The sequence below is a fragment of the Lichenostomus cassidix genome, chromosome 1Aa (assembly GCF_008360975.1).
Source record: "Lichenostomus cassidix isolate B80296 chromosome 1Aa, HeHo_3.0, whole genome shotgun sequence".
Lineage (NCBI taxonomy): Eukaryota > Metazoa > Chordata > Aves > Passeriformes > Meliphagidae > Lichenostomus > Lichenostomus cassidix.
The window spans coordinates 50,194,656-50,213,702 of NC_139480.1; the positions used below are offsets into that span (position 1 = coordinate 50,194,656).

Sequence of the window (19,047 nt, forward strand, 5' to 3'; positions counted from 1 at the left end):
TATTGAAACCTCTCCTGGGGTTTTTCAGCCTGAAAGCAGACAGAGCCACCAGCAGCCTCTGCACGCCGCAGCAGCTCTACTCACCCTACAGTGCTGTCTTCAAAGATCTCCACCAGTGCTCTCACAGCCAAGCTGGCCCCAAGCTGCCAAGGGCAGGGACCTACCTGCACCAACATCTAAGAGGATCAGCACTACTTTGCTAGAAATAATAAACACCTGCCACGTTTCTAAGTGCAAGGCTGTGAAGCAATTGCAGAAGGGTGAGCTGTGAGCTGCACAAGGGCACCCCGGGGCAGTGTCCAGGAGAGGCTCCTGGTGTGTGGAACAATCCTCCCCAAGGCCCTTGGTGCACACAGGGGTTAATTGGAGGACAGCACATAGCTCAGGGGCATTATCCTGCACCCCTATCCCTGCTGGAGCAAGCAGGGAATTCTGCCCATGCCTCAAGCAAGGCTTTCCTGCAGCCCTTTAACACTGCAGGGTTAAGTGTTTCCCTGCTGCAGCCCTGGGAGAGGGCAAAGAGGGAAGAGCAGGGAACTGCAGGCCATTTCCTTCACTGCCTCTGGCAGAGGGGAAAGAAAAGCAGAAGACTGCATACAAGGAGTGGGTAAAATGACTCCCACACTGCTGAGCCCAACTGGACAGCCTGTGGCAACAGGATTTATGCCTTAATAGACAAACCCTGAATGAGAGATGAGTCTCTGCCTTCAGGGCTGTTGGTGCAGCCCATGAGGCTGTGGCCTGACTGAGGGTGAGTGGATAATAGAGGGGGGGCAGCAGAGACACCTTTCTAACCACAATCCTGTACCACCTCCAAAGGAGGAAGGGGATCTATCCCCTCTGCCCCTCAGAGCCAAAGATCCTGAGCTACCAATACCAGTTTTTATTTTAATGCAAACTAAAAGCTTTTGGAGTACAAAGAAACATGGACATGACAAACATGGGAAATCCTGACCACCCCAAACTCTGTTTCAAGATGGAGGCCTTGGGCTGTTTGGCTCCCCAAGGAAAAGCTTCTTTCAGGAGAAGGCTCCAGCTCCCTGGAGCACTCTGCCTGCACATGGGCAGGTGTCAAGCAGCAGCAGTTTCCTGGGACAGCGAGGTCACTTGATGCGGTAGAGGACTTTGCGCTGCATGCGGTGCTGGATCTCCCCCCGCCGCATCATCAGCTGCAGCACCTTGTAGATGGCATGTTCTGGGTATTTCTGCAGAAGGGGAGAGCAGGAGAAGATGAACCAGCAAGGAATAGCTGGCAAGAGCTCAGCAGGAACCTGCAACCTCTGCTAAAGCCTGGCTATGCCTCTCCAGAGTGAGCGAGCCCAATAGCCCAAGACACTGATGCTCCTCCCTTCCCCTTTCACTATTTCATGTCTGACTGCAGCCAGTGTCACTGGTATCTGGTTTCAAGGGTAGGAAGGACCCCAATCCAGCCCCAGACCTCAGAGCTTTTGCAGAAACTCGCCTCAGTGCCCTTAACCTCTGCAATCACATTGCACACCATTCCCTATAAACAACTTCAAAAGCAAGAGCTTCAGGCAGCTCTTGAGGAAGGGGTTTCACGCCCCCAGCAGCACCCTGGTGTCCCTGGCTTCCCAGCCCAGCCCTCCATGGGGTCCCTGACCCACCTGCCGCATGAAGTCCTGCACGATGCTGTGCTCTGACACCTGGGAGCCGATGGCAAAGCGGCGCTTGAGCTGCTTCTCAATGCGGGACAGCATCTCCTGGTCCTCCTGTGTTGTAAAGCCTTCTGCCCCTGCAGGAAGACACTGTGTGAGCTCTCTGTGACCCCCAGATGTCACTCTCTAAGACAAAGTGTTTATCTCCTGTGTCTCCAACCATACCTGCACAGCTTAAGAGACCTTACGGAACACATGAACAACTCCACCATCAAAGGCTGTGAAGTTCCAACCACACAAGTGAACCCCCCAGCACAGAACATCTCACCTGACAGGTTGCCAGACATGGCTGCATCGAGTGTGGACACCTGGAAGAGCCGCAAGGCCTCCTCAACATCTGCCTCGGTGGCGAAGGGCTGAAGCCTCATCTTCGCCAAGGACTCGGCAATGCGCACGATGGCCTCCAGCTGCCTGCGGCCACAGGAGACATTCCCTGCATTCTACTGCAGCTCCAAGGGGGTCTTCTTCCCCCGACTCCTTCCATCCCCACCCACCCCACTCCTGGCTGCCCCAGTAATGCAGCCCCGATCCCACGTTTGGTGGGATTGCTGCTCACCGGACGGTGATGGGGATGCTGGAGCGGCGGTCGCTCTCCTGCTCGTGCTGCCGGGTGCCGCTGCGCATCAGGATGTAGCGATTCTTCAGCTTCTCTGCCGCCCCCGCCGACAGCCGAGGGCCACACTTCCTGCAAGGAGCGACAGGAGCTGGATGCACTACCACTGAGGGCCCCTCCCTTCCCTGGTTGTGCTGCAGCACTGCTGTCAACTCCTCTTACATCCCTTTTTTCAAGGCAGGAATTTAATAGAAATGTCACCCAGAGCACTGGGTGGTTTGCCTCTGACCACTGCCTCCCACCACACAGATGGACATGCTGGTCACTCACGTCCGACAGAAGGAGATGAGTTTCTTCAGCTTGTTCAGCTCGATCTCACCCTCTGCAGCCTGGGTTTGTGTCAAGGCGCTCACGTGCAAAGACATCACATGCTTGGCCAGCGTCTAGGAAAGCAGAAGGCAGTCAGGCAGCAGGAACCCCCTGCCTCATCCTCCCCCCAAAAAAAGGGGCACCATGAGTCCCAGCTGCACCCATGTGCCTCAACCCACCATGTCCCGCTCCTCATTGTGCTCATCCTTAACGATGAAGATCATGTCAAACCGAGACAGAATGGTGGGCATAAAATCAATGTTCTCCTCGCCCTTGGTCTCATCCCAGCGCCCAAAGACGGAGTTGGCAGCTGCCAGCACTGAGCAGCGGGAATTGAGCGTGGTTGTGATCCCTGCCTGTGGAGGAAGGCAAAAAGTTGGATGGTGTCAAGAGCACCTCTTTGTCAGAGCAGAATAAGAAGGCCATTAACTCAGTGAAAGGCCCAAAGCCGTTTTCAAGGACTCATCATCAATCACTTGCATTTAAATAAAACCCTGTAAGTAGCACCCAATGGCTCTGTAATGGTGGGGCTGGACCCACATGTCCTTCTGGAGGAAGACTGGCTTCAGCTGAGACCTGAGCACTGAGTAATTTCATTTAAAAACCTCCTATCAAGGGCAGTGACACAGGAGACCTCACCCTGAGTTTGTGATGTGAGATAAACACTAGGCAGACAGGCCTGAGTGCTCCTGGGCAGCTCTGGCACAAAGCAGAGGTTTGCAGGAGCAGCCTGACAGCAACCAGCAAGGAGAAGCCATGAAATTCAGGCTGCTGAGGAAAAGATAGCCTAAAGCCTCCAGGCTCTGGTCTCAGATCAGAGAAACCAGCAACCATCAAAAACCACTGCCTGGAGCCTAAAAAGGGCAATTTTGGCAAAAAATGCGTGACTACTGGTTGCTGGGGTCACAGGTTCCCACCTCAGGGCAACATGCATGCACAGCTCACCTTGGCAATGGAGATGGTCTGCTGCTCCATGGCCTCATGGATGGCCACACGGTCATCCTCCCGCATCTTCTCATTCACAGGGGGAGAAAACAGGCAAGGAGGAAAAAGTCCCCATCAGTCACCTCTGCTACACACCCACTGAAGTCACCCCCAACACAAAGCTCTGTGAGGACCTCTGCCCAAGGGGTAGGGTGTGACCGAATTCCCTTGCAGCCCCATCGCCCTGACCTTCCCTCAAAGGAAGTGAGGCAGTCTAAGAGGAGTTGCCCTTTCTCCTGCAGCTCTGGGCTCTCCTGGCATCCCAAGGGCTCTCCTCCCCCACAGGTACCTTGTCGAACTCATCGATGCACACCACTCCCCCGTCTGCCAGCACCATGGCTCCTCCCTCCATGAAGAAATTCCTGGTGGAAGGGTCTCGGATCACTGAGGCTGTCAAGCCAGCAGCGCTGCTGCCTTTTCCTGAGGTGTACACCTAGTGGTAAGGGACAAGGAAAGGGACAGCACATCAGCTGCTGCAGGAGCCCACTGCTCCAGCTGAGAGACCCCTGGCACTGCAAAATCCGGAGCTCCCAGGGGAAACACAAGAACCTCCAGGAAAAGCCCTCAGCACATGTAAAAAGCAGATGTGCTGGGTAAAGAGCAGGACTATTGCCTCATCCCAAGCCTCGGACTAAGCAGCTGTGACACACCGGAGGGCATGCAGACACACAAACACAGATATTAAGTACAGAACAGGGAGTGATTCATTGTTTGGTGGGCTGCTGCATTAGCTTTGTTTTCCCCCAGAGGGAACAAAGCAGTCAGAGGCTGAGTTTAATAGAGAATACAAAAAAAACACAGCTGAAAACATAATTCTGTGCCTGGGCTCAGGCTGGAGGTCCGTGCCTGAGATGGAGTCAACTTAATTTGTCCTGACCAGCCAGCCCCTCTGCTGATCAAGTCTCAACAATGAACAGCAGCACCAGGCACGTCTTTGGACATCCGCAAACAGCCCAGCTCATGGCATAATGGAAGGCATGACCTGCTTCCCCTTCCCTCCCTCACCCCCCATGCTCATCCCCTGCTAGGCTAGCACTGGAAATGGCAGTTCACCCCCTGCCAGCAGCTCTCTCTACCTGTGGGTGCACAGGCAGGTGTCTTGTGTCTAAGGGAGAAAAGGGCTGCACTACAAGCAGGCACCTCAAGCCACGTACCCCAATGGGCGAACACTTCTCAACAAACTTCAGCAGCTGCGATTTGGCCGTGCCAGGGTCTCCCAGCATCAGCAAGTTGATGTCCCCTCTGCGGGTCAGCCCATCCGGGAGCCTGGAGTGACAGGGTGGGAAGAAGAGAGGGAGGAGACGGTGAGCCTTTATTTTGATAGCAAAGCACTGACTTTGACAGTGAAGGCTGACTGTTCCCCACCTCTTGCGGGAGCCTCCAAACAAGAGGCAGGCGATGGCCTTCTTGATGTCGGTGCTGCCGTAGATGGAGGGTGCGATGCTCTTGGCTATGGTCTCGTAGATGTTGGGCAGGGAGGCAAGGCGGCGGAGCTCCTCTTCTTCTTGAGGGGTCACTGAGCCACTGAAGCTGTGTCCTGCACAGGGATGAGGAGAATGATGTAACATTGAACAGTGAACAAATTTAAAGTAAATTGTACCACTCGCCCTACACCTGCTACCATCAAAATCCCTTCCTGAAGGTCATGCCAAGTGCCACCAGGTGGTAAAGGTGGAAAGGGGAGGCATCTGCTAACCCAGCCAGACAGGCTGTGTCCTTAGAGGCTGGTAAGGAAAAGCAAGGACTTTGGGCAAAGCAGCTCTGCAGGAACCAGTGGGAGAATTGCGGTCAGGACCACGTTTTAAATACAGTTTTAACCATGGACTTCAGCCAGGATCCTCAGGGATGGCTTAGCAGATTCTCACTAAGTTCAGTAAGATAAAATCACTTAAATACCCTGGAGAACTCAGGCTGAAACTTATTCAATATCACTGAGAAAAAGTCCTACAGGACACAACTAGAGAGACTCCTGGGCAAGTCAGACCCCTAGAACGGCTTGAACTTTCTGTTATATAAACAGCAGAAAAGGACCAAGGCTGTGATTTCCTACAATCCCTGCTGAGGGAACACCTTGTCTGGTAACAGGGTGGGGAGGGTCTCCCAGCACCAGGCTACCAACACAGCCCAAATGCACACCAAAAGCAGCCTCACCTGAGCCCTCCACATCCACCTGGATGCCCACCACGCGGATGTAAGCGCTCCGAATGCCCACCCCCACATTGTTACGGCCTCTGTTCTTGCTCTGCGCAGACTTCTTGATGGAGTAGATCCCCATGATGGTGACTCTGTTCCCTGGGACAACTTTGTCACACAGGTACCTGAGAGGAGACAGGGGAAAGCAGAAGATGGTGGTGGGAAAGGATGGCACCAGCAGCAGCCAGGAGGGTGAGGGTGGGAAGGCTGTGCTGGTACCTGTCACAGTACAGCTGCAAGTGCCGGGGCATCTCTCCGTGTGGCACCGCATCCGGGGACTCCTGCAGCTTCAGGACCTGGAAATCCACGCACTTGCACTTATCTGGCACGATAAAATAGGGGTCCAGAGGGCACCTCGGGCGGCCAGCTTGTTCTCTGTGCAGAGAGATCAATCAGGGAAGGCTGTTAGCAGTCAGGAGCCGCCCCTTGGAGGGCACCTGTGGAGGGGACAGCAGTGACAGCATGGAGCAGCTGCTCCTTCCAAGCAGTGCCACATCAGCAGGTAACGGCAGGCACAGACCATCAGACCAAAGGCCACCAAGCCCTCTTTCTTGTCTTCAACAGCTGCCAAATGTGTACGTGAGAGCAAGCCAAAGGCAGGGTGACACTTGTCTGAACACTGTCCCTGCCTCCCTCCCCTCCCCTGCTAGCTCTAAGCAGGGAGGGAGGTAATTCATTAATTACACAGAAGGTAACAGTGCAGGCTCAGTGACACGGCAGGGCGTTCTTCTTTACAACCTGATGCACGAAGCAAATGTTAAGTGGTTTCTGGTGAGAAAGCAATTAGCAGTGTGACAAGGCTGACATCCACCTCCCAGTCTCTCAAGACATATCTGCCTGGCTAGATTACAAGCTCTCTGAGACAAAGAGCAGATCCTGCTGGCATCTCAGAATGGCACAAATGATGCCTGACTCCATGCAGGGCTTTCAGGGAGGGCAACACGAGAGTGCAGGTGCACTCATGCAGTCAGGGAGCAGGAGCAAGGTGCTGTACAGACCACACAGAAGGACAATCCCTAGCCCAAACCCCTCTCAAGCTGCATTAGAGTTCAGGTGCAGAAAATTAATACTGGCAGGTACGAGCCTGAGGACACAACCCTCCAGGATCTGATGCCTTGAGAGCTGCAGTACAATGGCAGCCTAGTGCTCAAGTTCTCACAAGCACCAAGAGCTGAAAAGCAGGATAAAAAGGTTAGTAGAAAAGCATCCCTAAGGAAGCTAACACAAACCAACCCCCTCAGGATGGGGGAATGCGGAAGCAAGGAGTTTGGAAAAAAGCAGAGCAGCTTAACACAGCATTATGAGACAGCCAGAGACAGGAATGGACCTTTAGCTACAACAGGAAAAGCACCCTATGGATAAAAAGAACTCCCTGGACATGGTCACTCAAGACCGCATGTAGCACTGACCACACAGAGTCACAACCAGCATGAAGGATGGAGGCAGAGCAGTGCAGGGAAGCAAGAGGGAGCAGCCCAGGTCAGTCCTTACGTGTTGCATTTCCTGGGCAGAGCGTAGCCCTCCAGCCCCGGGCGCACCGCGATGTTGCTGATGGTGTTGCGGCAGCTGCGGCACTGGATGGTGATCCTGGTGGCTTTGGCTCTCACTGGAGTTGCTGCAATTACAATCCCAGGGATCTTCACCAGGTGGGACATCTGGTCAGACTGAAAGGGAAAAGGTGAAGGGAAGGTGAGAAAGCCATCGGTGGAGGATGGATGGGATACAAAGCATGAGAGCAGAGGGCAGAACACCCTGTGCAGAACACCACTAACAGCACTAATGTCTCTGCAGCAGGAAGCAGCAATAACAGCCCTTTGCAGTCAGATCTAAGCTGCAGAGCACTGCTGCTTGTAAATTGGTGTGTGACCCGTGTACTGAGCTATGTGACCAGGTACCAAAAGCTCCCTGCCATCACACCCACAGGCACTGCTCTGCATGGCAGGCAATTCACTTCACCTCACCTTTAGGCTGCGGATGTTGGCTGCGTTGGCATCGGACCTCAGCATCACCTGGATGTCTTGGAGAGTCTCCTCCCCTGAGGGACGAGGACGAGTGACCTCATCTGCCACTTCTTTTGCCGCTTCTTCCAGCTAGAGAGGGAACAACTGTGCTTTAATGGGTCGTTACAGCAGGACTGCAGGGCTGCTCTGGTGATGTGACAGTGTCCTAGATTGCCAGCCAGGCTGCCAACCTCCATCCTTACCAGCTGCAGGTGCTCTGCTGGCTGCTTGTACAGATAGTCTGCGAGATCTTCATCAAAGCTGGCCAAGTCCTCCATCTCCACCTCCACCCAGTACTGCCCCAGGTTATAGTGCCGTTTGAGCTCATCCCTGGAAGGCAGGAAGAGGCAGAGGTTTGCAGGGCAGAAAGCACCAGTCACCCACAGTGGCCTTAGAACAGGCAGGGATCAGAAAACGCAGGTTCTGCAGGGAGTCCTTGGTTTGGAAAGCAGACAGGGAAAATTAGGTGAGTGCCAGGAGAAGTGCAGGGAAACCTGGGCAATCTTTCATCCAAGCCCACTCTGAAATGTGGTGTAAGACAGGGACACCAGTGCTTGCAATGGCAATGTGAAGTATTTACTAGTGCTATATGACCAGAGAAAACTTCAGTGTAGGATAATAACTATTATACGTAAGATGTGATTCAAAACAAATTCATAACAGAACAGACAACATTTTCCTTAAAAACACCAGGGTCCATGAAATTTAAAAGTGAGGTGAAAGACTATTCTAGCCCTTGATTATGATGTATCTCCCTGTCTTCTCACACTTGTGTCACCCAACTGCATAAGCAAAGGGATGGTCAGAGGAACTTCACAGACTTGGAAGGCACATGTGGACTGATTTTTAATGGATACAGACAATACTCCAGACGAGAAAGTACTGCAATTTAAACGACAGACCCTGAATTTCAGAACTAAGTACAAGCCTGGCAGTGTAGATCCCTCTATTGCTACCTCTGCCACTAGCTGGCCACCGAAAAATTTGTGACAACACCAGACCTCCACTTTTCTATCGGGTTAAATGCGAACAGCTCTGAATATTCAGCTTTTTACGGCCTACGAGAAGAGACAAAGTGGCTATTGTGTATGTGGGGTGTGCACTGCAGGAGGGAGGTTAGGAGCAGACTGGATGTGCGAGTGGGGATGGGAAAGGCTCAGAAGGCGAGAAGGGGCGACAGCAGCACCTGTATTTGAAAGTGAAGCCCGTCCGGTCCGTGCCCACCCGGTACTGCCGCAGGAACTCCTTGAACCGCTTCTGCAGCTGCGACTTCCGAACCTGCCCCTCGTCCACGGACGCATCTCCCCCGAAACTGTCGCTGTAGTAAATGCCGGGGTCGTCGAAGCCGGACATCGCGGCTGCTGCTCCGCTGCGGGGGCGAGAGCGCTCGGTAAGCCCCGGGCGCCTCCTTCCCCGCCCCGCACCGAATGCCCCGCGGGATCGCCCCTCGCCGATCGCCCCACACCCCCACCCCACCCACTGACCGGGCTGTTTCCCCGCAATGCCCCAGGGATCCCGATCCCCGATCCCGATCCCCTCCCGCTCCGCACCTCGCTCCCCGCCGGACCCCACAGCCAAACTTTCGCGGCAAAACCGGCGCGCGGCGGAAACCGAACCGTCCCAGAGCGCTCGCGCGCCGCCGCCGCGCACTCTGATTGGCCCAGTCCGGCTCCCGCCGCCGCCTATTGGGCCGCGGCTGCCCTTTCGCCCCGCCCCGAGAGGGCGCGCGCGGCCCCGCTGCCGCCGCTGATTGGCCGGAGCGCTCCGCCCCCAGCGGTTTGGCGCGAAATCTGGGAGCGAGGGGCGGGGGGAGGCGAAATGGCGGGCGGGCGGTACCATTGCCGCGGTGCGCGGGGGGGAGCGGGTGGTACCATTGCGGGCGGGGGGAGCGGCCCGGGCGGTGCGGGAATAAAGTTAAGTAATTACTATTAATCGGTTCGAATAAAGGGAGAGAGTCCACTGCGGGATATGACCGCGGGGTTTTCTCTCTTGAGGTTTGGGGGAACGCAGTCCCTTTTATCCTAAACTCCCGGCCGCACATTGCCCTCTTCCTTTCCCCATTGGCTGAGGTACTGGGAAGGTACAGCCTTCCCGGACTGCCTAACACATCCCCCCATTAACCTGTCATTTCCCCCCACAGTTTAGAAACTCGTGCTTGTGCGGCTCCATTTGTCTCTTTCAGGAGTCAAACTGTCCGGGCTCTGTAGCAAACCTGCGGCTTGAAGTGGGTAGAGACATTAAGATCCATTTCAAAGACATTAACACCCATACCTTCACCCATGGAGTTGTTTGTAAAGGCAGGGAGGGTATGATGCCAGTCAGAACCCATATTTTCCAACTTGGAGATGGCAGTCAGGCTCTCTGAGCAGGGGAGAAGGGCTGGTGCAGTGTCATTCTGAGCTCATGAGTGTTTGTTGGACTCTTTGGGATCTTAGTTACCTTAGCATGGTTGGATGAACATAATGGTTTAGTTTGGGTGGTTTAGAGGGACTGACGAGGTAGAATTTATACAAATCTGAATTCTCAAGTTCTTGTATTTGAATAGCTATCAAGCCTCATATCCTGCTTTTCAAACACCTATATTTTTCAAGAATTAACTATTTTCTGCCAGGGTTGGCAGGCGGATCCAAAGAGAGAATTATTAAAGGGGATTGTGGAAGGGGATGTAGAGTAGGTAAGAGTGATGAGAGTCCTGTTTTCCCACTGCTCATTCTCAGCAGGACCTGCCTTCTGATTCTTGGTTTTTGAGCAGGTTCAGTGCTGGCCATTAAAACAGATCAGTAGGAACACATGTTTTTGGGATTAAGGTCACAGCCAGAGCAGGCAGATCATGGAGACAGGTTGATCACAGAGAGTTTCTGGTAGAAAGAGAGGACTCTGAGGTGATACACAGCAGTTCAGGGAGAGCTGTCCTGGTTTTCACCAGCTGAGGGTCCCATCACCTTTTGCTTTGGCTAGAACAGCAGCCAGCTCTTATGTATCACTTCTTCCAACCCTTAAAAATAGTATACAGTCTCACTGAACTTCATGCTGTTTCTAGAAACAGAGCAGCATGTAGGAGCTGAAGGAAGCTGCCCCAGCTTATGACAGGTTATTGTTAGCACCGAGTGGGAGCAGAGTCTGGCTCTGATGATAGCTCCCACTTCTGTCTATTGTCATGTCTGTGCAGGCAGCAGCTCCAAAAGACACGAAACCCAGAGGAAGAAAGACACCTCCTTTCTCCCTGGGTAAGGCTTTAATAATAGGAAACACCAGGCCTGAAGACTTTACATTGAAATTTATTACATGTATAAATTATACAACCAGACAAGAATGACACTGTATCTTCAACAACTGTCTTTTGCTTTTCAAAGACCAAAAATGATTAGAAAAAGAGTTAACATAGACCTACCAGTGTCATATAAAACCCTCTGTAACCCATAGGAGCCAGGTGGCTCTACAGAGAAAGTGATCACAGTATTATCTAGCAGTGTAAAAAAACTGAGCAAACTGAGCTCTGAGGAGCTCCGTATTTCTGAGGAAAGACAGATCTCAAAGCTGTGTTTCTGATCCTGTAGGGTTTTGTAGGCACTCTGTAAAGCAATGACCCATTCTTGGCCATTGTTTTCAGCCTTTTCTACCCTTGTTTTTTGGTGATAAAGTTAGTCTCTGAGAAGAGCTCACACCAAGCACAGGAGAGACTTCGCCTGAACCCCCTTACAGCACTCTTTGATTCCTGGGGAGAAAAGTCTCCTAGTGTTAGTGGCAGAACCAAGATCACAGTTCCCAGTCAGGGGTAATTTCTCTCACAAGAACTGGGGAAGGTGGATTAGTTCAGGGTGAGGGAGGTCACAGAGAGGAGGTGAAGGTCCTGCTTTTTCACATGGCAAACAAGCCCACGGCAACTGTCATGGCGAGGAAGCTGAGCGCCAGGATCCACCGCACCAGGGAAGTGGTGGGTGTTGTGTCTGTGCTTCTCATCTTTGTCCTCTCACTTTCTTTCCCAGCTGCTGGACCTAGATCAGGTAGGGAGAAAAAAGAAAACAAAAACAAGTGAGAAGAGGTTGAGGCAAGAAGCTCCTAACATGCTGTGTTTGCTCTCCCCAGTGCCAGAGCAGGTGCTGCTGGAGTTATCCAGGGAAGAAGGAGAAAGCCCAGAGCCCAGTTGGGAGAAACAGTGGCAGCAGGTTCTGCAGGGATTCCTCATCCAACACCATTTTTTTCTGAAAATCTTACTTGTATGCATGTATTGGGAAAGGAATGGCAAAGTTTCACAGAGAACTGCTTTAAGCAGCTTTCATAGAAGCTGCTTTAAGCTTCAGTACCTAGACATGCTTAAGGCAAGGTTTGCTTTTCATTCTTTACCATGGAAAAACTGTGGTTCAATCCAGTATGCACTGAAAAAAATCTCCATTTTAGTTTCAGAATGGGTAGGCCATAAGGGTTTTTATAATTTGAATTGCATCATGGAAACCACTTTCCTCTGTAAACATCTGAGCTCACTCCTCACTCAGGTACACGCCTGACTTAGAAGCTGATTCCATTCCACCATCCAGAGCAGTGCTCACTATAAACCCAGCACAGTCTCTGGAGTGTTTTCAGTAAATCCTTCTGGAAGGCAGGAAAATGATTAGAGGGAGATACAGTCCAAAAGGACAGGCTGCTGGGTAGGACTGTGTGTCCAGAAGAACCTCCTGCCAGCATCACAGCACCACAGCTGATCTGCAGTGCCTAAAACTGGTGCCTTTGCTTCTGTGAAATTAGGGTCAGTTTTCCCTGTGGTGAATGAACCTGGCACTTGTTAAAGCCCTAGAGGTGGAGAGAGGAGCCTCTTTTTGCAAAGCTTCGTCTCTGACACTTTTTCTGGAGAGCCCACATGTGTTACCCTCTGTCATGTCATGCTTGTTTCCCTATGGATTTACAAACAAGGACAGAGGAAAGGAGGAGAAATAAACGAAGGAGCAATGAGAAGCATCTGCACTTAGAAGTGTCTTACCATGCTCGTGCGATTTATTGACGTTCCTTGAGCGGAGAAGCTCTGCCTTTGGCTGCACAGGGTGCCCATTCTCCTGACCCTTGGACACCAGCTCCTGCAGGGCCTCGAACACCTGGGAAAGAAGGAACTCTGTCTCATTAGGTGACCTCCTCTTGTTCTTTCACCAGACCCCTTGCCCCTTCCCCAGGCACTTTAGGAACGAGAGGAAGACATGAGGCTTCAGTCTAAGCACATTTTGCACAGAGCCAAAGCTGCCTGTGAGGTCAAGGGGATGTCTGTCAAACTCCTTGTTTACTTTACAGGTTCTCCCTGAAGCTTTTAGCTGAGAAGAAGGCTATTACCCATCTGATGGGAATGAAAGCAAGGTACCTGTCACCTAGTCAGCTCCACCGAGGACATGTGGAACTTTGCCACAGAGGCAGGACAGATATTAGATGGTAATCCCCATGCCCAGTATGAGCCCTTATTCATATCTGAATAGTGGCACATGGAAGAGACTGGATTCAAACATTAAGAGCTTTTCAGAGGCCACTCTTTTATTCAGCTCCCACGCTGGACAAGCATGGCCATCCAACTCTGCCTAGCTCGCCCTAATCCACAACTTCTCATAAGCTCCCCAGCAGAAATACTGGCCTTGCTTTTGCCCTGTAGCTATTTTCTTGTTTGAGAGAGTGTGTGGGCCGGCAGGGCCGGCAGGTTGTTACTCACCCCTATATTTAACAGGAATGCTTTCTTGGCCTCCTCCATGACTCTCTTCTTAGTGGCAAGGTCCATCTCGAGAGCGTTCATGCGGGAGCGGTAGAGCTGCTTGAACTTGGTGGCGTTGGACACCCCATCGAAGGTGAAGAAAGCCAGCCCTTCCCCAGAGCTGGGCAGCCCGAGGGCTTTCTGCGCAATTTTCTTCAGCACCTGCCCCCCAGACAGGTCTCCCAAGTACCGAGTGTAGGCATGGGCCACCAGGAGCTCTGGCTCGTTCTTGCCCACGTAGTGGAGCCTCTCGACGTATTTCCGGGTGGCCTCGGGACATGGGATCTCTTCCCTCCAGTTCCTGCCGTAGAAGTACTTCAGGTCTTCCTCCAGGGCAGCTTTCCGGTGCAGCTCGGCTGGGAAATACACAGGGGCATAAACCGGGTTGTTCTTGTTGCGTTCGATCTCTTCCTCCAGGGCAGAGTAGATGAAGTACAGGGATGCTGTAACCAGCTGGAAGAGAAGAAAGGGGGTGAGCTCCAGGTGCAGCTGTTTGTCTTTTTCAAGTCTGTGGGACAAATTGTACTAATGAAAAAGGTACACCCACTGTGAGTCATGCACATCTGTGATGTTGCAGATTTCCCATGTGGAAAACAGAGTGCAAGGTGCAGGGAGACGCTGCTTAGCCCTTCCCCTTCTGCTTGAGGCAGCAATCAGGTAAGCCCTTCCCAGCAGGTGTTGGTCTTACTTGCTCTGAAAGTCACTGCCTTGCCTTCAAGATAAAGTCTTGCAGCTTGATGTAATGTGAACTGGAGCCCTGTTTTAGCATTCCTGGTCTATTCCCATTCCCTCAGTCAATAGAGAGGGTATTCCCAAAGGTACCCTTTCTGGTGCATTGTTCAAATTTGAATGCTCCCAAATGTGGCTTCCCTTTGTGGGGCCTTGTGAGACAATGACACACCCTGGTTATTTTTCAAAATATTCATCCTGTCAGCATCCCACCGTCCTGGGAACTGAGGCACCCCCACTCTGCTCACTCAGGCATGCAAGTGGGGTTGCCTCCTCGGTTTCCCCAGGGAGACAAGATAAAAGGGAGCTGGAAGCACAGCCTGCCTCTGAAAGATGCCTTTGTGAAGGATTGCTTCGAGGCTGTGTTCTCCCCTCTATTTTGAAACCATTGTTATTGTTGTTTTCCCCCAGCTTACTCGATACTTTCTTCTATCTGCCAGCTTTTCCACGTGGTCTGAGACAATATAGCTGTGTTCTTTCTTTCCCCAGGCATTCTGTTTTCAGAGGCTTTCACACCTACACCACCCCTTCCTCACCCTGGGATCCCTTGTGATCAGCAAAGGGTAAAAGATGAAGGGATTGCAGTACAGGTGAGCCAGGTTTGGGCAGGGGGGATTATGCTGCTCACAGGAGAGAAAGTTTACTTTCTCACAGAGCAGTCAGCTCTGCAGGGAAAGAGCTGCTGTTTCAACCTTTCCCCACTGTGCCAGCAAAGAGGACTTTGATAAGCACACGGGCAGGGCCTGGTTGTGGAAACAAATAGCCACCATCTGGAGAGGCACGTAGCAGGGCAGATATATAGGTCTGCCAAGAGAGTAAACAAAAACAGAGCTTTTTAAACAGTAACCTGTTACCTGGCTTACTGGAAAAGAAACAAAATATGGGAACATTGCCTTACCAATTGAGCAAAAATGTAGCTCAGCTGATTTTTTTCAGAGGCAGGTAGTGGTTTAATGAGAAACATGGCTTTTTTAAGCTGTTGTTAATTTTTAAAATCCATGCCCCATCTCATTCCCCTGACAGCATGTAAAAATAATCTAAGAAATAAAGCTATTTATTCCTGGAGGTCTGACTTTTTACACTGTTGCCTTTCTCAAAGTTCACTGCTTAACCAATGCTGTATTTCTAACAGCAGGAAGTCAGCACCTGAGATTGAATTTACGCTTGACTAAGTATTCTGAATGCCACCTGTCAGAAATAAGTAGTCTCTTTCCTACTTCTGTGGATTTATTTGCCAAGGAACAATTCAACAACAAAGTAATTAAGGCACAGGTTGAATTGGTAGCTGTTATTTGCAAGCCCATGCGTCACATCCTATAGCCTCTCAGGAATTTCTGGCCCAGGTGTTTGCTTTGGTTTTGCTCATGGCTTTGTTACGTGGCTCAGATCCCAGGAATTGTATCTAGCCAGGCTGGGCTACTATGTGGAAGTGTTTCTCTTTTATTTTGAAAAATGCAACAGGCTCCGGCTTGTTAGCAGCAGACAGGGATTGCTCAAAGTCCGTCTGCTTTTGAGTTATTGTTCATGATCTCAGCTTTGGTATAACTCAAGTGACAATGCAAAGTTCAGTGCCAGCAATGATCCCACATCCTCACTTTCTCACCATCCCATCATTATTTCTAGCTGCAGCTGCCTAGAGTGTTGTAAATATAGCATTCCCCCTCTTTTGGGAATTTCAGCTGCTCAAGTATCTGAACATAGTTCTGTCTCCATTAACTATCATTGGCAATAATTAACATGCAGGCATTTATGAAGAAAGAGAAAAGCAACAGCATTAGTCCCATCAACCTCTTTATCCTTTTTCTCCATTTTCAGCTGGGTTGCCCATCCTGATATGCACAGCCATTCCCCACCTTCTGCAAGAGGAGCCAATAAGACCTCAGGGTGCAAGAGTTTGATGAAAAGCATGTTTGCCATGGGAGATGCTGATACCAGCATCATGTCCCCATCCTCCCCCCTTTAGTCCCCTTGCAGCCCATCTGATCTAACTGGTGAGCAAATCCCATCCCCAGGAAAATGCTGCTATGGAGTACCTTAAACTCTTGGAGTGACACCTGTCCCTTCTGGAAATTCCTCATGAACGGTGTGTTCTCTGCCTGCTCGTGCACCTCCTTGGTGGCTTCCTTCAGCAGTTCTGACAGGTCTGTGGACATCCTGGGGAAGAACAGTAGAACAGGCATTAGTGCTTTCTCTCTCCTCTGACAAAACAGATCTTAGCTCTCTAGGACAAAAGGGGGAGCCTGGGATGGCAGGAAAAGGAGCAGAGCATTCCCAGGAGCCAGAGAGCACCAGCGTTCCAAACACTGTCCCGAGCAAGGAAGACTGACAGACTCCATCCAGAAGTGAAAGCAGCAGCCTGCCTTCCCCTGCAGAGCAGGAACAGCGTGCCTGAAAGCGAGGGAGAAACACAACCCTCCTCTGGCAAAACATTTCCCTCTCATCCCCGTCCCGCTCTCACCTCTCGGAGCTGTGTGACTGGGAAGTTTCCATGTTTCTCCAGGTCGTGTCGCTCCCCTGCTTCCCTGCTGCTGTTGCTCGTGCTCTCCTCCTTCCTTTCTGCTCCCAGGACAGTGAAGCTGTGATCTGGGCAGCCTGACTCCCACATCCAGCTTTATACAGCCAGGCCACGTGAGCAGCAAGCGCTGACCTCAGTGTGAGTACAAACTTCTTGCAACACAGCAGCAGCACTTCCCTCCCCAGCCTGGCTGTCACCCTCTCCTGGCCTGCAGCCCCAAGAAACCAGAAGGAAGTCACCTGATGCATCTTGATAACTAAGCACAAACAAGAGGATGTCCAGCAACTTCTCCTTCCAGGGTGCCTGGCTCTGTAACCCTTGCAGTGCCTTGCCTGTGGCAGGCAGAGCCTGGGTGCTGCAAGAGGTGCTCCTGGGGACAGCGGGGTTGGACAAGGAGAGTGGATTTACATTGCTGTGGCCCATGAATGCACCAGCTCAGGCCTGCAGGTGCCATAAATGCCCTCAGGCAGTTCCCTCTTGCCCTTGGCACTGGGCATAAACCCTGTGGCTTTGCACAGAGGCAGCTCAGGTGTGGCAGCACTGATGCAGAGCCAAATCCATTCTGTGCTCTCTCGCTCACGGAAACGATGGCATCGGGTTTGTTTGGCAGCTGCCTCCTGTTGTCACCACAGCAGCTTAGGAAAATGGCACTTCATCTCCTAGACACCCAGAAGGCTGGGGTAGCTGAAAAGATACCATACAAGCCTTGGGGGAAACGGAGGAAGTCTGCAGAGAGTCTGCAGAGACTTTCAAAGGCAAATAATTTCTCTGATTTGGGAAGGAGATGGATGTGGTGCTGCTGCCAGTAGCTGTTGCTCTGCTGGGTTTTTTTTGGTAAAATGGTCAGTGAAGCAGCCAGCAAGTGAAGCTGGGCCCTTCTTTCCCACCTGTAGCTCTGCTGGAAGCTGTTCCAGCAGGGATACATGATCCATGGGCTAGCTGTGCTTTGGAAAAGCACACTTTTGTGCTCAACCCACAAGAGCAGGGCACGTAAAGCCACCATTCCCCTGCTGCTGTGGGTGAGAAAGTCCCTGGTACAGCTGTGCAGGAGGTGATTGGGAGGCAGAGCCTGGCGTGGAAGGAGCACTGTGGCATCTGCTGTCCCTTTGCAGCCAGTCTCCTCTGTGGATGCTGCCATCCAAGCCTGTCCCTGCACCCACACCAGCCCCAGCAGGGTTGGGGGCTGCACATTCTAGAAAAAATATGCTTCCTCGCTTCTTTTTTTACTCCAGCAGACATCTGGCATGCAGCGTTCAGGAAGGATTACTCAGCGTTTCCATCCTGACTCAGCCAGACTTTTCCTGTCTTGCTTTTGTCTTTTAAAGCAACAGTGCATGCTGGCAAAAGCTGACACACTCCATTCTTACCCCCACACCACTGCAAAAACTTGCTTGCTTTTCTGTCAGGTAAAATAAATGTATTAGGATGAGCAAGTGTGATAAAGCCATAAACATTTTGGAGCACACTTTGGAGCAAGTGTGATAAAGCCATAAACATTTCCTGAGAGTGCAGAGTCCAAGTGTGGAGCAGAGAGGCACAGCCAGTCCCTCCTGGAAACATTGATAGCAGCTTGCCACAGGGATGGCCCGAAAATGAAAGTTTTCCTCTGGCATAAATCCCTAAAGCTCTCATTTTCTGTCATTTTCGGTGAGTCCTGTTCTGACATGGGAAGCTAGAGCACAAATTGAACCTGTAGTTCTAGTGGAGGAAAGTAGGAAATACATAAGAATTATATGAGAATAAGAATTACATTATGAGAGAATATATTTCATTTTGTGAAGCAATATTGCCCAGCCCTGCCCCTCCTTTCACCTGCTGCTTTGGCAATGCACCCCATTCTTCCCAAGGACTTTCTGGGTGCTTTCAGGCCAATAATTTTGTCCCCAACCTGCCTGCCTGCCTTCTTCCAGGAGACTGCATGCTTGGAGGCCATGTAAAGGATGTATCCAAAAGTCATTTTCCCTTTCATCCAGGATGGTGGTAGGTGTGAATGAGACTGGGGGAAGAAAGAGAGGGGGTATAGTCATGTCTCTACCATTCCATTTCTGCCCCAGGACATGGAGCAGTACCTCCTCTGGATCTTGGGGCTTCACCTTCCCCTGGGCTGGGCATGAGAGATGCAGATCACCTCTGCCAGCAGATTTTGAAAAGTGCAGACAAGCAAGCCATGCCCCATAAGGGATTTATGCTGTCTGATCTCTCGCTGATTTGGGTTTCTTGGGATGGAACAGCTGTCAGACTGAGCCTAGCTCTCTGGAAAGGCCCAAATGCCCTGCAGCAAGATGGAAGGAGAACTGAAAGTGGGG

General features: G+C 51.6%; 2 protein-coding genes across 2 annotated transcripts; both read right to left on the bottom strand.

The window, feature by feature from the left end:
* Positions 1 to 868: 868 nt before the first annotated feature.
* Positions 869 to 9,456, bottom strand: MCM5 (minichromosome maintenance complex component 5). Its single transcript, XM_085048900.1, has 17 exons — positions 9,326 to 9,456; positions 8,962 to 9,144; positions 7,979 to 8,105; positions 7,737 to 7,865; positions 7,267 to 7,439; positions 5,995 to 6,150; positions 5,734 to 5,900; positions 4,948 to 5,119; positions 4,737 to 4,848; positions 3,872 to 4,015; positions 3,544 to 3,609; positions 2,778 to 2,954; positions 2,560 to 2,672; positions 2,233 to 2,361; positions 1,945 to 2,087; positions 1,626 to 1,753; positions 869 to 1,205 (listed from the first exon to the last, which is right to left on the bottom strand). Exons 2-17 carry the CDS (start codon positions 9,126 to 9,128, stop codon positions 1,104 to 1,106), a joined length of 2,205 nt encoding a protein of 734 aa, XP_084905026.1. The 5' UTR covers positions 9,129 to 9,144; positions 9,326 to 9,456; the 3' UTR covers positions 869 to 1,103.
* A 1,581-nt stretch (positions 9,457 to 11,037) lies between these two features.
* HMOX1 (heme oxygenase 1) lies at positions 11,038 to 16,836 on the bottom strand. Its single transcript, XM_085048901.1, has 5 exons — positions 16,685 to 16,836; positions 16,260 to 16,380; positions 13,459 to 13,950; positions 12,751 to 12,862; positions 11,038 to 11,770 (listed from the first exon to the last, which is right to left on the bottom strand). The coding sequence occupies exons 1-5, from the start codon at positions 16,714 to 16,716 to the stop codon at positions 11,634 to 11,636; spliced, it is 894 nt and encodes a 297-aa protein (XP_084905027.1). The 5' UTR covers positions 16,717 to 16,836; the 3' UTR covers positions 11,038 to 11,633.
* Positions 16,837 to 19,047: the final 2,211 nt, after the last annotated feature.

Coding starts and splice junctions, on each gene's coding strand:
- MCM5 (XM_085048900.1), bottom strand. CDS start 9,128: ATGTCCGGCTTCGACGACCCCGGCATTTACTACAGCGACAGTTTCGGG. Junction 6,151..7,266: donor CTGCCCAGGAAATGCAACAC/GTAAGGACTGAC, acceptor CTCTCTGCACAG/AGAACAAGCTGGCCGCCCGA. Junction 4,016..4,736: donor AGAAGTGTTCGCCCATTGGG/GTACGTGGCTTG, acceptor CCTTACCACTAG/GTGTACACCTCAGGAAAAGG.
- HMOX1 (XM_085048901.1), bottom strand. CDS start 16,716: ATGGAAACTTCCCAGTCACACAGCTCCGAGAG. Junction 16,381..16,684: donor CAGTCACACAGCTCCGAGAG/GTGAGAGCGGGA, acceptor GTTCTTCCCCAG/GATGTCCACAGACCTGTCAG. Junction 12,863..13,458: donor CATTCCTGTTAAATATAGGG/GTGAGTAACAAC, acceptor CTTCTTTCCCAG/GTGTTCGAGGCCCTGCAGGA.